We start from the raw sequence: 17,096 nt of genomic DNA on the forward strand, positions 1-17,096 counted from the left end.
CACGTAACAGCACGGCGGCAAAGTAAATGACACGATTTTAAATAGACAAGAATACGCAAAACTACGTCCTTGAGTCAAAAAGTATATATATATATATATATATATATATATATATATATATATATATATATATGTGTGTGTGTGTGTGTACTAGATGTATAAGTTAGAAGTATTATGTCATTTATCCTCATATGCAACTTTCTCCTACCTTGAAGATGGTTGAACTAGTTGATGATTCCGAGCATAGGTTTCTACTAGCGTGAGGAGGGGCCCCGACGAAGGGGAGCCCGGCGAGAAGGAGAAGAAGAGGAGGGAGATGAGAGACGGGAGGGTGGCCGGTGAGTTGGGAGACTCTGGCGGGGGGTTGGGGTTCTCAAGGAAGAGCGGGGTCGGGTCGGGGGGGGGTTGCGTTAAAAAGATACCCCACTCCCCGGGGTTTAAATAGAATACGTGGGGATGGACCCGGATTCAACCTGGATCAGATACAACATTTTTGTTTTTGTTTTTGTTTTTGTTTTTTTTTTTTAAGTGTGGGTCTTACTTATGGAATCCCAGTCGCTTTCTTCCATTGGAATTACTTTTTTTGGGAGGAGAGAGATCCAAGTGGCATTGAGAGAGGCCATGGTGTTATAAATGGATGGATTTCAACAATGTCCTCATGATGACGTTGTCGTCAAATTGACCGATTCCTATCACCCTTGTCATTGCCGCTCCCAAACACAGCCTAAAAGATAACAGCATCAAGTGACCCAAAATTATGAGCTCAAGATTTTTAAGGGGCGTTTTGGAAACCCCAGGCAACAGGTTCTAGGTCAGATTTGGCATGGGGCCCGTGCCTGATCTCACCCCTTAACAAATGGTGTTAGAGGTCAACGATCTGAGAACCGAAGTTCTTAGGTCCTTCATGTAAAACCAAAAACACGTCCAAGACTGGAACACACACTCACAAAATTGGACACAATATAACGTGGTTTTGTCAAGCACGGCCTACTTTATATCGAGCTATGGACCCATTTGCATGCTTTTAATTTTATAGATTTAATTACATTTAACAAGATTGATAGTCTTTTCAGGAGGAACTGGTTGGTTTTTGGTAAAGAGTTTAAATTTTTTCTTTCATTGCTTGACATCACGGGAAAGAGTCTCTCTCTCTCTCTCTCTCTCTCTCTCTCTCTCTCTCTCTCTCTCACGAGAGGAGTGAACCCCTATTAATATAGGCATTTACAAGAGGAAAATCAACTTGATTAAAGACTATAATTGTTTCCATGCAATCTTGAGACTCACGTTTGTGAAGGATCCTTCTAATAATGCTCTCATTAGGAGTCTTGATTGTAACAACCTTATCTTCATGAGAGTTCATGAGATGAGAGGTTCTTCTTCACGTGACTTCATGAGGTTAACGTTGGAACCTTTTGGATTGCATATCTGGACTTGGGTCTGGATCTGTCACCTTTACACTTCATTTCAAAACAAGACCTATTATGAAAACCTGGGTATCCAAACACACTTAAAGTATAAGCCAACAAGTTTTAATTTGATCACAATTTTTCAATGCATGAATAGTAATAACTCACCAATAGAAAAGATTCCAAGTACTCTGAAACACAATATGTTTTTTTTTTATGACAAGGTACCCTTGCCGAAGGATGGAAAACCCCGGGTCGGGCCCTACAACCACCCTACCTTATGTGGCCCACCTCTGAAAGCTACGGACACACCCATGCACCAGTAGGGTTTGATCTGGTGCCTTCATCTCAGCACCCTCACAACCACCCCGCTGGCCATGCGGCGAACCCCTAAGGCACAATATTGAATAGTTTATTTTGGTACCTCTTCACCAAGTAAACCTTATGTTATGTGATTGAGGTTGGTACCAACAATCCGTCTAGAAAGGGTTGGATACAAGTTCAGCTAGACTGAGGTGCTGAGTATTTGAACCAGGCCCGTTATGTATATATATTGGCCTGCACAAATTCAAGCTCAGCACACTCAGACAGCGTTTGATGGCAGGACGCTGTCATCCTGGACACCAGCTCTCGAGCCCCTTGGGTGCGACTGTTACGTCTCATTTTTTCGCAGGGACACCCACGTTGTGCATTTGATGTGGGAAGTGTCTCCCACAGTAGAAGGGACGCACCCGTTCGTCACAGTGGACGGGTGCATCCCGCCATTAAAACGGTCCCTCAAGGTCAAGTTGAGTTTGCACTTAGTTCAAGCTAATATTACATAATTGAAATAATTTTGCTTGTTAAAATCTTTGCTCAAATAAAGGAGAGGCATGAGAAGAGAAGCGTCAACCACTCAAACAAAAGCTAGATATGGACCCACCAATCATATTAAAGTATCATATGGCATATTACAAGTGCACAAACGTCAGTGGAGATGGAAGTAGGAATATACTTGATATTGGCTACCCTCAGTCCCTAGAAGATTATGAGAAGTTTGGCCCATTTAGTATCACTATCGTCTACAGGCAACTAAGGATAGAATACTGGATTCCATTTACAACCTACAGTGAGCACTTGATTTCAAAGAATGAGAAGAAGATTCTTTAGAGTGGAACAAATGCTCGAGAGATGAACAAGCGATAAGAGATAAAAGAAAAATGGAAAAGGTGGTTAGAAGAATATGTTCAATCCTCCCCTATGGTTATTGATTTTATGAATGTTATTAGGCTAATATATTAATAGTCAGACTGTATTAGGGAAAATGATTTGCATGATTGCCTGGCCATTTGGCAAAGAGGGCTGTGTCATTTTCTACTATCATGCACAAGGATAATAGATTTTTCCCAAAAATATTTGTAAATTTGGTATTTTATAGGGTCCTATATCTTGGATCCAACTTTAGATGATATGCAGAGAAACTATATTAGAAATCTTTGATGGAGTTGGTTAAAAAAGGTTGAAGCAACAATCTTAGATATGGGGATAAGAATAAAAATACATTATATCCGGCAGATATTCCTATAGACTTAGAATTTCAACAAGATATGGTCAATGATTGATGAATAGAAAAAGTTTAATGAATGGAATAGATCACTTTGGTCCTATGACACATGCAACCACGGATAGCATACTAAATTCCATTTACATGCTATGGTGATCACTTGATTTCAAAGAATGAAAAAGATCACTACGTTTTTTTTAGAGAGAGAGAGACTATTGTGGTTCTAAACCAGCATAAGACACTGGAACACACCCCACCCCTTTTTTGTTAGAGGAACAGTGGCGCACACCCTTGCTCGCATGGATCTACAAACTAATTGTTGAATCTAACCATACGATGTGTATATATGATTCATATACCATGTTGGCAGATTTAATAATTTCCAATACCACACATGATTCAATTTTCAAGATATTGAAAAATCAATGTCAATTCATGAACATGAGTATGGCTTAAAACAGCACGTTGATTCAAAAATCAGTTTTTGCTTTTGAACCAACTTCATAAACTTAGAAGTTTCTAGAACCTCTCTCTACTACTAAGCAAACACCAAAGTTCATAGCATCTAGTGCTCAGACTAGCACCATCCAAATGCACTACTGGCAAGGTGACAACACATGCTACTATTGATAGCTCCATACCATCTAACATAAAATCATCTGTGCGAACCTAATCTGCTCGATCTGACTCTATAAATGCCTTCAGTGTGGTCCATTTAAGAAATACTCTTTGGAGCAAGTTGTTTCAGTGTAAAAACATAATTTTTCGATTGTTATATTTTGTTGCATTGCAGACCATTGATTTTTGAAGATCCTCAAAAAGCCTCTAACCACAATCCCACAATGAAAACATAGATAAGCTCTGTAGATCATATCCTTGGGACTTTATCCACAAAACATTCGAAAAAATGTTGAAAAATAAGTGGGACTTACTAGATAGTACAGTATTGATGACGGTAGCTAATAATTGGACAATTTCCCACTGGCAACCATTACTCATATAATTGCCTCTGTTCCCTTCACCCAATCAGGGGGAAGTAGTGGTCTCCTTTTTTCTACTTTTCCTAGAGGTTGAACGATGGCAAGCATATCAAAATAATTCCTACTTATCTGTAACAGTACAAAGTTTTATACAATTTTGAATTAATCACCCAAATAAGTATTTAGATTACATACTGTCAATAAGTGGCTGAAGTAATCATCCACGCATTATTATTTTCTTCTTTACCCAGATAATTCTGATATGCTGCTCATCCATGTCTTTGTCTTTTGTTCTTCTCTGTGAAAGATTCCCACTTACCATGATCAAGTTGGCTCAAATCTTCAAGGTCTGCTATTGCAAGCAGATACTGGGTAAGCCTCACTAGCTCATCGTCACTCTTACGGTTTAGATGCGCTTTCCTGAAAGGCTTAATCACAAGTCCATTTTGTGGATTCATAACGAAATTTCTCCTGAGATCATCAAACATTATGGTGTTTTTCGAATTGTAATACTGCAAGAAATACAGTTTGTCAGTAGATAAAAAGGACATCATGTGCAAGTTAGGATTTAACAGAAACAATCTTACATAGAGTACCTCTGGAAAGAGAGCCCATATCAGCCCAAGGGGTTTGCAATCAAAGATACCATGTGAATCAGACAGAACAGTGATCATCGCCAGGTGATCAAGAAGTGCTGTAATTTTGTAGTTTGAATTATTGAGCACGCCAAGCTGCCCCATCTTGAGCTCAACCCACCTCATACTGAAAAAGAGGATAAGAATGCCAGGAGCAAAACCTATTGTTGCTATAAACACATTGTAAAAGGAAAACTAATTGAAAAGAAAAGACTATTTTACCTAGTTGCAGACCATATGATGATGTCATACTCAGAGTAAACAGCAGACAAGAATTCATGGAGATCTGACAAAGGAAAAGGATAGGAATGACAAAGTGAAGGAAACTACAGAAGGTAACAGGAGAAACTGGAAATGATACTAACAAGGCCTCATCAACTCTAGGGGATTCTCTGCTGTGGAGCGGTGATCAAACAAGGTGTAGTCAATATCCAAAACAAGCAGCTTCTTCCCTTCACGGCATGGATTAAGAAGTTCAATCTGCTTTACCCAAATCAATGATCCTGTTTCATCTTAGCAAGAAGGGAACTAGATTGCAGCACAATCAAATTCTACTCAATCTTTTCATGCCTAATATTTTGTACACTTACAATCTTTAAACATGACTAAGTTGATTACAAAGAATGTTGCATATATATGATTTATATGATGCAAATGTAGGAACAAAAAACAAGTGAAACAAATGCATGAAATGGTGCAAACACAATACCCAAAACAAGCAGCTTTTGTATATAGAAACATGGAGGAACAGTGGCAGAGCCAAAGTTTCCTTTTTATTTTTCAGGTATATATATATACAAAGAGAGATGGAAAGCTGGGATTGGATCTGTCACTCATGGAAAACCTATTTCCTTAATAATCTGCTAATTCTCTTTTCAGTGAATTGGACTCACTAGTGTTTGCCTCTTCTTCTTGATAACCCGGACTTGAATTTCCATCCAAGAGTTCCACTGACTCCACACAAGAAAGCAAGTCAACCATAATTCAAGCCGTCACTCAAAGGTCAACTCACTGCTTCTACTGCCTCCCCATTACCAAGCCGAAGGCGCATCTATCTCTATGACAGACGATTGCCCCTTAGAGCTTGACTGACTTAGTAAACGCCACTACTCACTATAGAAAGAGTGGCTCTTCACTTCTACTTAACATCTGTATAGAAGTGATCCGCACTACAGGAGCAAAGGTATCGAAATGATTGAAACCCTTTGCCTGATTTTTTCCTTTTTTAGCTAAAAATCTCGCATTACACTTGTCCAATGATCCAAAATGGAATTTTCTAAGGGAGACGATATGCAAGGTTTGTAGTAGGAAGACAAGAGGCAATATGGAAAGAATATGCTAAGCAAGGAGTTGCTAATTATTTCTTGTCTAAAACAATCCCAAGGTTTTAGATTCATACTGAGTATACCATCGCTTCTAAGCATATGATTGAAGATATATCGATAACAGATGGGGGGGGGGGGGGTTCTAAAATTGTATATCATTTAACATGACAGTTTGTTCCCAATTCCAAGAAATGATTGGTGCTATTAAGCCCAATCATGAAGTACCTTCTTACCATGCAATGAGAAGTCAAACCTTGAGCGCAACTATAGTAAAGCAATGGTGTAGTAAATGTAAGGAGTCTTTCAAAATCTACAAGCTGCTGCTCTTAGACCATGTTCAAATGAGTGTGGGCTTTGATGACAAAATTCTCAAATGGCACAAAGTCGGTACATCATGCACTAAAAAAATTTACAGTAAGTATTGTGATGGTGCAAAGCCTTGTTTTACATCAAAATGGTATAAAGCAAATGTTTGCAATTTGCATCAAATGAATGACATGTGTCATTATGTGGGAAAGAGAGAAAGGTAAGATAGTATAATTGGTATGCATAGTCTCAGTTTTTTTTCAAAGAGTTTTTTCTTGGGAAAATATCAGAAGTTTTAAAATTTGAAAAAATATAAAGAATAAGAAAAAAAGATAAGAAATAATAGGTTAAAAAGACAACTTAGAAATAAGGGTCAGAAATGTCATCATAAATAAATCTAGAAGGTGATTGATAACAGACAAATTGATCAATTTCCATCAATATATTAACGTGTAGCCAATTTTCCAAATTATATCATTAGATTTGACACTAATTTCATTGAGCATAACAAGGATAGGAAGAGCTACCTGGACATATTTGAGGATCTAAATGCAAATGCAAATGCAAAAGCAGAAAGAGCTATTTATTTGGAGTCATTATACATGCACACATACATACATACATAAATATGTGTGTGCACTTTTTTTATATGGAAGAAATGAAAAGGAATATGCTAAAATGGAGAAAATTAAAAACACAGGCGCATGATAAATTGTGAGTGATAAGACGTTGCCTCATAGGCTCATACAAACCACAAAAGACTAGACTAGACGGCTAGAATCCCAGTCTAGCTAATAAGCCGAAGTTACTATGCAGAGGTGTCACTGAAAATGTGCAATATCTAGAAGGTACAGATTCTGATTATAAAAGAGGCATGCATGCACTCCAGAAAATTTAAGCCACCCAATGTTTCGCTGCTGATAAGAACAATTGGTAGTAAAAGGACTCTAGGTGAGCATTGATTTGGAGGGACATTCCGAGTCCAAGGTCAGGCCCGAGCAGACAAACACTGGAGTATAACATCATTCCAGGCATGTAGGTTCTTGGGTTTGGACATCTTATATATGGAGTGATACGAATATGTGAAGTGACCATGTGAACTGGGTATTTCCAAAACTTTTTTCACAAATTTGACCCTGTAGATGTGTTTAACATGGTTGATTTGCTAGGAATAGACACCTGAATGATGTTTTTCCGAAGAAAACATACAATTTTTAAGCATTGAATATTTATGAAAATTTGTGATCCTAAACTGGTTAACTTGAATGGAACTTAGCTAAATGTTATATCCATTATTATCTAGGCAGCAGTGAAAACTAAATGCATGCCCAAGATGTCCTATGGCAATTTGTCCTTTGATTATGTTTAAGTTAAAAAGTAAGCAATATACATGACCAAGATGTAGAATTTGCTGGGTATGACATGATTTGAGCTAGAAAAAGAGATAATTATTGCAAATATGATTAATTAAAAATTGTGGAAATAAAAGGAATGAGTAACAACCAGAAGATTTCACAAAAGCTTCAGCTTCTTCAAATAGCTACATGAGACACAAGCAATAGAAAGCAGCCAAGGGTGGAAAATTATTTTTACAAACTACAAATGGCTACCAAAACAAATCCATTAATATCTGCAAACTTAACATTCAAAAAATATGATTAGTCTAAACTTGAACTGCATTATCTCTAGAAAGGAACTTCAAATACCAAAATAACATAATATTTTTCTCAATAGGATAAAATAGCATAATATCCACACACCAAGTCAGCAGATAATACGAAATGTAAAGAAGACAATAGATATTGAAAAGAACCTTGTATTGACTAATTCGTCGCCGCAGTTTCTGCTTGTTGACCTCTTTGTCTTTAATGTCAGTTACATCATCTTGAACGAGTTCAAAATCATCAATGATTTCTGGGTCATCGACTTGGTCAACAATAATTTCATCTTCCACAGTACTGGAAAATCAATGTTAGGGCTCTGCAAGTCGGAAAGTTCATATCCAAATTCAATGGAATACAAACAACAAACAGTTATGCATCCAACAACATGAGAAATACCATTTGGCCCATCTCCAAAGGCCATATGACATAAATCTCCATGCATGTAACAGGTACGCACAAGCACACACAGACATCATAATGTGTATTCAATATTCATCTTATTGGTTTATGGGCTTCTGAAAATTACATCTGCCAAATCCCTCTGTCCTAATGCAAATCTATTTCTCCCTTTCAATTTATGGTTAATCCCTGCATTTCATCACATACTAGCAGGCATCTTGACATCACTATGAGCTTGAGACTGCTCTTTCATTCATTCTAATATTATTCTCCTGCTCACTTCTCCATCATTGTTATTCATCCTCCCCAACGTCTTTCAATGGGTACATCAACAACCTTATTTTATAAGCATATGATTTCTTAAATGAATATGCCAAATCAAACAGGTGTTAAGTTCACGACAGAGGTAAATTCACATTTCATCTGTTCTTAAACATCTTCAAATCCATGTTTTGTTTCTGCATTGGGCTAATGCTGAAACCCTAAAACATTCGCCTCAACTTTTCTGTATGATTTTGAGTCATCATGTAATGGTACCAAATCAACATGGAAGCGCTTCACATGAAACCATGGTTGTCAGTCGAGGAAGCGGGAGCGGAAAGCGATACGGGAAGTGAGGCACTTTAAAAAATTTAGGAAGCGGGAAGCGTGGGACAACTTAGAAGCGAATCACGAACCGTCTCGGAAGCGACCTAGGAAACGAACCGAAAGCGAGGGGAAAGCGAAAAAAGAGGAAAAAATTAAAAATGAAAAAAAGAGAGAAGCGAAACGCTTCCCTGCGCGTTTCGGAAGCGCGACATTTCGCGCTTCCAAAATGCCCTTTGGGGAAGCGCGCTTCCCCATATGCCTAGGCACTTCCGGTAACTCTGCATGAAACCAAAAAAAAATATAAGCTCATATATAAGCATAACTGCAGCTCTATCTGGTTAAATTTAAAAGTTGAATGCCATGATTTTCTTTGGGAGGAAAAGAAAATCAGTGTAAATATAGAAGGAAAACAACAGTAGGTGATAATGAATCATCAAAGCAGAACAAGCTAAAAGGAAAAATACAGATCCTCTCAAGAGCTCTGATTCTTGATGCCCCTATCCATGCTTACTTTGTGCCCAGCCAACAATCATGTGCATATAACAGAGTGACAGATAGAATTACCCGGTGCAGAAAAAGGATCCTAATGAATTTCCCATCAAAATTTGTCATTATACTCTAGCCAGCTAAACTACCAACTTAGAAATAGGCACAATCTCCTTATTGCTTTGTGCCTGAATGAAACATCGGTATGTCACAAACTCCTTCATCTCAGAGATGTTCCGATCCTTCTTTTCTCTCAGGGATTATATTGATGGTTATTGGCTCTTTGGTTGGAAATCTGTTGATGATAGCAGAAATTAAATATCCTTTAGGGTTTATCGTGAGGCTCATCGCAGTCACCTTCATCTTGACGGTGATCTGAACTTTCCCTGGAAGGATCCGTCACAAACTCCTTCATCTTGGAGATGATCCAAATCTTCTTTGGCCCCGGGGGTCTAACTCACATAATTCGTCTTCAACTTGACGACAATTGAGAGATCCCTTTTGTAGATATTTAATTGCAGCTTAAACGATTGAGGAGATATAGAAATTTAATAGATTTTTCTGTGTCTCCCAGGATATTTTAACTGCCTTATTTTCCAAGAATGATCTTTAAAAATGTGTCATTGACTACGATCAATACCGATCACTTATGGCTTTGCTATAACATTGAATTTTCTTTGCTGGCCATATCAAAGATTTATTCTTCATCCTTTTGGTTGGCCAATAGAAACATCTTGAATTTTGAATCCTTTTTCGGGAAAGCTTTGACCTTTCGGAAGTAATACTGAAGGTATTTTGAGGTAATGTTTTTGTGCAATAAAGATTTTTGAAATCAACAAATATTTAATGACAAATTGGCAAAATTTTCTTGAAATTCTTTGTGGAAGCGAGCATTTGAATCACGACTCAACGCATCCATGACAGAAATTTTCTTCTCCTTTCCCCAAAGAAGAAGATTCAAAAATGGGAAATAGAAATTACTCCTCTCTTCCCTAAAGAGGAGGTGTTTGCAAAATGAACTTTCGAAGAGAAATTAAGCTTTCGTCAAAACTTCCTAATATTAGGCTTCTCTTATGGAAAGGGGACCGATAATGGTGAGGTCAGTGAATTGGTCATGAAGAAACGAGTCCATCACACTCTCCCCGAAAAGAGAGTCCTTCATGATGAAATGGGCTAGCATGGAATTGTGGTCACAAGGAAAGCAAACTTCCGTCGAAGCTCTCCCTGAACTATCCAGCTCAGTCGAGCCAACCTACTCAGTTTCTGGAAGAAAATGCATGAAACAAAATGTGAAGTCAATTCTTCTTTATTACAACCAGTGTTATTAAAAACACGCCTCAAGGCGCGAAAAGTACGCCTCGCCTCAAGGCAAGGGGCTTCATGCCTTGAGGCGCATGTGTAAAGCACAAAACCCTCGAGGCGTGCACCTCATAAGCCTTGAGGCACATGCCTCGAGGTGAGGCGTGTCTCAAAATGAGGCGTACACTCCTTAATTTATTTGGTCAAATGAGGGTCAAAACCCTCATTCGACCAAAAATTAGGGCTTAAACAAAGCCCTACCGACTCCCTCACGTTCTTTTATTTTTTTTCTCACCCCCTATCTCTGTTTTTTTTCTCACAGCCTTCTCTCACGGCAGCCATCTCTCCCTCACGGCTCTCACAAGCTCACAACATTCTCTCTCGCATGGTGGAGCCCTGAAACATGTAGGGTTTTTTTTCTCTCGTTCTCCTCTTCTTCTTCTTAGCTCTTCTCTCGTCTCTCGCGTGATACAACATTCTCTCTCGCGTGATACAGTCGCCCCTCTCTCTTTTTTCATTTTTGTTTTTTTTTTCCACCCCTCTCTGTTTTTTTCTCATTTTTGTGATGGCATGTGATGGATTTTGTCTCTCTTTGTTTTCATACGATGCATTCAACTATTCTAATTGAGAAAATGTTATAGTTCATGCACAGATATATGATGTTTAGCTTTTTTAAATTTTTTCTGTTTTTTTTTAAATTTTTTTCTGTTTTTATAATGTATTAGAGTTTCAGGATATTGTAATTAAATATTTTTATGCTTGAAGTTTATTTTTAAATATTTTCATGGTTGTGATTCTTTCTAACTATTTTTTAATGTTAAAGTAACACCTTATTGCTCCCATTTCTGTTGTTATCGTGAAGCTTTTTATTATGGCCAAAACTTTTGGTGTGCGTTTTAAAATGCCCTACAATTTAAATTTTATATATACCTATATTTTATTGATATTTTCTTGAGAAAAACTAGATTTTTCAATTTTGTTGCAAATATTCTGTTAGAACCAGATTTACGATTATGTTTTCAATTTCGCTGCATTAATGTTACTTTTACATGTTAATCTCATATTTTTTCAGTATTTATTTGAGATTTTTTATTTCCTGTTGGTTGTTGCTTCATCAATAAAGATTTTTTTATTTATTTATAATTTTAGATATTTTTTATAGTTTTTTTAAGTTTTGAAAAAAAAAATTGAGGCTTATGCTTTACGCTTCGAGGCTTACGCCTCGCCTCATATTTTGGTGGAGCGCCTCGCTACGCCTCAACGCTTTTTACAACACATCATACACCACCAAGTAGCCAAGTTCAGCTCTATTAATGGTCTATCCATCTATACTATCTAGGATAAAACCTTGGCTCTAGGGATTGGAACCTTTCCCCAAAAGAGTTTTTTTAGGATAAAGGTAACTTAGGATCCAAGAGAAATCTACATCATGGTTCGAGTGAAGATACACTCTTAGGACCTATATGGATTCAACTGCATCAACAGCCAATAGCCCCAAAAGGTTGCAACCAAATCATTAAGTTCCATCCCTGAAGGTTTCCTTCAAACAGTAACTTATAAAACTCCATCCTTCAAGCAGAATTCAGCCATCCATCAATCATTATCCCTTGTAATGGCAAAAAGAGAACAGAATATTCTTGAAAGGGGTTTCATCCCTATCCAGGGGTCTTTCACAAAGATAACTTTCAGACAGAAATTTTTTTTGGTCCCAATTGTATGAGCTCTTTCCAGATCATACTTCGCCTTTGAGAAACAAACCCACCAGCCATCTTCAAGGTAGAAGATTCACCATCATTTAGACAAGAAAGGTTTATTTGTTAGACTTTCGCACGTCCAGCACCCAAAACCTCCCAGGTAATTTGACTTGCCTCAAAGAGATTATACCTTTCAGTCTTCTTTTTCCATTTTACAAGGACCTAAATGACCTTACGTGTCTTAATTAAATTTTCTTGAGAATTTTGCATGAAGATATCAGATAACAGGGAAAGATTCATCATACAAGCCTAACTAGGCTAAGTTTCCCCTTCACAGGAAGGTATTTGTGTCTCTAAAGCTAAATCTTCTTCCTGACTCTATGTTCTAAATGCCAAATACTTATTTGGTTTTGAATACATTATTCACTGACACTTTGATTCCTATACTTCCTTTCTGCTCTTCAACTCTCCACTCTTTGCACTTGACAGTCTTCTTAACACTTGTCACCTTTTTCATTTGTTAGTGCATACATGCTTTTTGCCACTATTTGGCACTTGAAACGTTTTCAGCACTATTGTCACTTTTCATACTTCTAAGCACCCTTGGCACTTTCCACTCTTTGACAATTGCCACCATGCCACTAATGCTTGCAACACTTGCCCTGCCACTAAAAAATTTTCCACATTTTGGCACTCCAGCTCATTATTCAATGAATGCTAGCAGCAAAAAGCATACCTCATTAGACAAGAATTAGAAAGCCTATCCAAATAAAACTAACAGGGGAAAATCATTTCGATTTATCAAGCATAACTGATGATCTAAATGAAAAGAGCAGCTATTAGTGATGCATGACACCCCAAGCGGACAAGTAGACAAAACCACACCCTGGTTATCACTCACATGCTAAGCACAACGCTCCTTACTGACAGCACAGAAGAGTAAAGGAAGAGCCAGGGGCATGATTAACCTGAAAGACTTAACACTCCATAGTATATGGGAGAAACATTGAAATGTGAGTCTGACCTTGTCTGAGGTTGCCATGGTTCCTTTACTTGCAACTGATAGCAGGTTAAGTGAAATTTATAAAGCTCATTCTTGTTACAAATTATGATCAAACAAAGATCTCAAGTCCTGCTTCCATGAGCTACATAATTGATAACTAAAAGGCAGCATGGAGTTTCAGCCTCATTGTTGGAATATAATAAGGAGAGTAAACATGTGCTTATCATGGAATTGTCAGTGGTAACATACATGACAAATACCCCAGGTCCATCATTCCTAGATGCTCAGTCATGAAAAAGATATCACAGGGATTAAATGCCAATCATCAATGCTTCTACAGCTAAGTAGGTCAAACTATAGTTGCCAAAATGGGAATCGAATACTAGAAGCAGTACGAGAAATAGAATTAGGAAACAGTGATTCCAAATTTTTAGAGGATTCAAGAAGCGAATCGGAAGCGATATGTGCAATCATATGAAATATTAAAAAGTTATTGGAGATAAGAAGAAATCTTTGAAGAAGAAAAAAGTACACTATCAAGAACCATATCATTCTATTAGAAAATCTTTTCTACAAGCACAAAATATTTAAAAAACATCTTAATAAACTTACTTTGGACAAGCTTGTTGAGTAATTTATGCATACTGTATCACACATTACAAACCTAGAAAAAACATTGATTTTTTCATCCAAAAGACAACTTATAAAGCAATAACAAAATATACTAATATTATCTCAAAATTTGCAAAAGAAATCTTACATCTAAACAATGTCATACTTATATCATTATGATTTTACAGAAAATTCTAACATCCAAACAGGGTCATGACTTAGAATTGGGATTCCTACTTATCCTAAGAGATTTCGGTAGTAAAGTTGCCTGGAATCGATGTTAAGCCAAAAAGTCAACTGCAGCTTGTCCTTTTAGACTTTTGAGGTCATACAAGACATTGAACTCATACAACCTCATGATAATTGGATATCAGGTGCTTTAACAGATCAACTCTTGGAATTATAAATTGGTCACTATAAAGTTCACATTTCAATGCTTTCATGTGTGAAAGTTCTTAAATAGAGAGCTTGCTACATGTCATGCAGCCCATAAAGACCAAAGAAGTATAAAGTGATGATAGAACAACTAAATGTTGTGTTCTAACATAGATTTTGGCACCAGTTGAAAGTATAAATCAGTCTTGTAAGTATCGTATGATATGTTACGATACAAGACTTCCCGTATCGTGTGTATCATACGACATAGGACTGAATCATACGATACACCTTGATATGGGGTGTACTATATGGATACTGATATTGCTGGAATGGCTTTTTTTATAAATAACTAGATATTGGCAACGACATATTGTGGATGTCTGCAACCCTAATGGAAGAGAATCCTTGATCCGTACCAATGAAGAAGGGCTTACAAGTTCCAAATCCAAGCTGAAAAGGGTATACCGTATAAGGGACTCCCTTTCTATATTTCTAGTAAGAATAATGAGGATAGCAGGGTCATCTCACTTTTCAGGATAGCAATTGCTAAGTTCAAACATATTCATGACCACAATCAAGTAGATACAATAGATACGATCACAAGTCCTAAACGAACCGACAGATAGATGGTGTGGTACTGTAATCTGCCAAGATCGAAACATAAGAGATGGAGACAATTGTATCGAAAAGTGGAAGATTTTTATGCAGATACCATATTGTCCCAAAAAGCTTTTCTCCTTAATAAGAATGAACAGGGCATTAAAAAGAGAACATGGGTATCCATGAATAGTGAAAAGAAAAATGGGTAGTTAAGATTAGTCTCACTACAGCACAATTGACAAAAAAACTAATAACAAACACCACGAAACTCACCAACCATCCAATGACACTGATCCAACCAAATGCTTTAGATCTCACTACAGTACAATTGCACAAAAACTAACAACAAACACCATGAAACCCACCGACCAACCAATAACACTGATAGAATCCAACCAAATGCTTTAAATGTGAACACGACAGAGAGAGGGGAGCTCACCCGATCATGGTCATCTTGAAGGTGGGTTTGAGTTGAAGGGTGGAGAGGATGGTGGCGTCGTTGGAGAGCTTGGGGCCGAGCTTTGGGTAGAGGATCTTCTGGCGTTTAGGGAGGACGTTAGTGGCCTCGCAGATGCGGCGCTTCAACTCGCCGACGGTGTCGTCGGCGCACACCCTCACCGTGTACTCCTTGCCATTCCACTTTACGCACAGTGTCATCTCCTCCCAACTCTCCTCCGCAACGCCCGAGCACGACGCCATCGTCGTCGTCGTCCAACTCCTCCTACTTTGCTGGTTCCTCTCTCTCTCTCTCTCTCTCTCTCTCTCTCTCTCTCTCTCTCCAAAGACCACGCACACCCTTTTCATTGCTCCCCAATGTTCTTCAGTAATTTACAAAGAGTGCGTATCAGGTCAGGGCTAATCCGTCGGAGCACACTCTGATGCCGTTCATCCACGCAATGAACGGCATCCCAAATATCATAGATGGGGATCTGTCTTTTAGATGGATGCCATGTTTTTTTCAGAGCCGTTGATGCTCTAGATGAGCCGCATCTAGTATTTGCAAAATGAACGGCTGAAAAGCAGTTCACCAGAAGGTATTTTGGGATGAACGGCATCAGAGTGTGCTCTGACGGTAATTGTCACCATTTGGGTTTACAATCAACCACCTGCTCTCTTTTTTTTTTTGCATTTCAAATATTTCCCTAAAGTTTCTCTAAAAACGAAAATTGCCTAAAGCATAGTTGCCTGAGACGGGTATGGGTACTGGTACGGGTAAGCAAGGCCCTCAAAAGTTTTGGGTATGTTTTTATTGAAACATTGTATCTAAAAAAATTTCTAATAGGCATTGATACGAGATTTTGGTATCGGGTTTGCTTGATGACCATAAGAGTTTCTGAAAATTATATCTCATCATTTATGTTATAAAAATAATACCATCATATATATCATGACAAAAGACATGCTAAGAAAAGCAAAAGTACTAAAATTAAAAAATCACCTAATTTCACTAGGTTATAGCAATGGTTCATCTCTCAAGCAACATGTAAAATCAAAATATTGAAAGTAATAAATTTTAAGATAATAACTAAATAATAAAAAGCATAAAACAATCTCAAGCTAATATAAGAGTTGCCTCTTACAAGAATTTATGAGAAGTGTATGCAAGCATGAGAATGATTTCTTGAATGTCTTATCAAATCTCATTCATGAAAGCAATATACAAAGTATGAAAAACATATCTAGATTAAAGAAAAAGAAATAACCTCTCATGGTAGCCTCAATGAAATTGAGAGAAAACTAGACAGTATAACATGTGTTGATGCCTAGTTGTATTTTACTTTGTACAGCATGTTTATTGATACTTAAATGAGATATTAGACATATATATATATATTAACTGAATGCATTTCATTATTGCATTAATTGGGCATGCATAAATATCAATGAGTATCCTACCTTGACTATGTAAATGCATAATGATTGTATTATTTTATTGATTTTTATGATAGAAATTAATTAAAAGTATATATAGAATGTCATGGATATTATTGCATATGAACCATGAATGTGGTTGCATGTTTGTATTGACATTATTAACAAGATAGTTAGTTATGAAATTAAATTAAAATTAATTCTCTTGGGGCTTATTAAAAGAATAAGCATGGTACTAATGGTTCTGTGTGATATTGGCTTAATGAAAGTAAGCTAGATCCACATATAAGAAAGATGTAAGAAGGG

General features: G+C 37.3%; 1 protein-coding gene across 2 annotated transcripts; it reads right to left on the reverse strand.

The window, feature by feature from the left end:
• Nucleotides 1–4,074: 4,074 nt before the first annotated feature.
• Nucleotides 4,075–15,723, reverse strand: LOC149817120 (ubiquitin-like domain-containing CTD phosphatase). 2 transcript variants are annotated; one of them, XM_089986547.1, is made up of 6 exons: nucleotides 15,358–15,723; nucleotides 8,009–8,153; nucleotides 4,930–5,044; nucleotides 4,787–4,850; nucleotides 4,526–4,691; nucleotides 4,075–4,441 (listed from the first exon to the last, which is right to left on the reverse strand). In XM_089986547.1, the coding sequence occupies exons 1-6, from the start codon at nucleotides 15,720–15,722 to the stop codon at nucleotides 4,199–4,201; spliced, it is 1,098 nt and encodes a 365-aa protein (XP_089842673.1). In that variant the 5' UTR covers nucleotide 15,723; the 3' UTR covers nucleotides 4,075–4,198. The 2 variants fall into 2 exon arrangements, with proteins under 2 accessions (XP_089842673.1, XP_089842675.1); XM_089986549.1 differs by having other exon boundaries at nucleotides 4,930–5,047; nucleotides 15,358–15,714.
• Between the last annotated feature and the right edge of the window lie 1,373 nt (nucleotides 15,724–17,096).

Source organism: Nuphar pumila, chromosome 14 (assembly GCF_984573655.1).
Source record: "Nuphar pumila chromosome 14, dmNupPumi1.hap1.1, whole genome shotgun sequence".
NCBI lineage: Eukaryota > Viridiplantae > Streptophyta > Magnoliopsida > Nymphaeales > Nymphaeaceae > Nuphar > Nuphar pumila.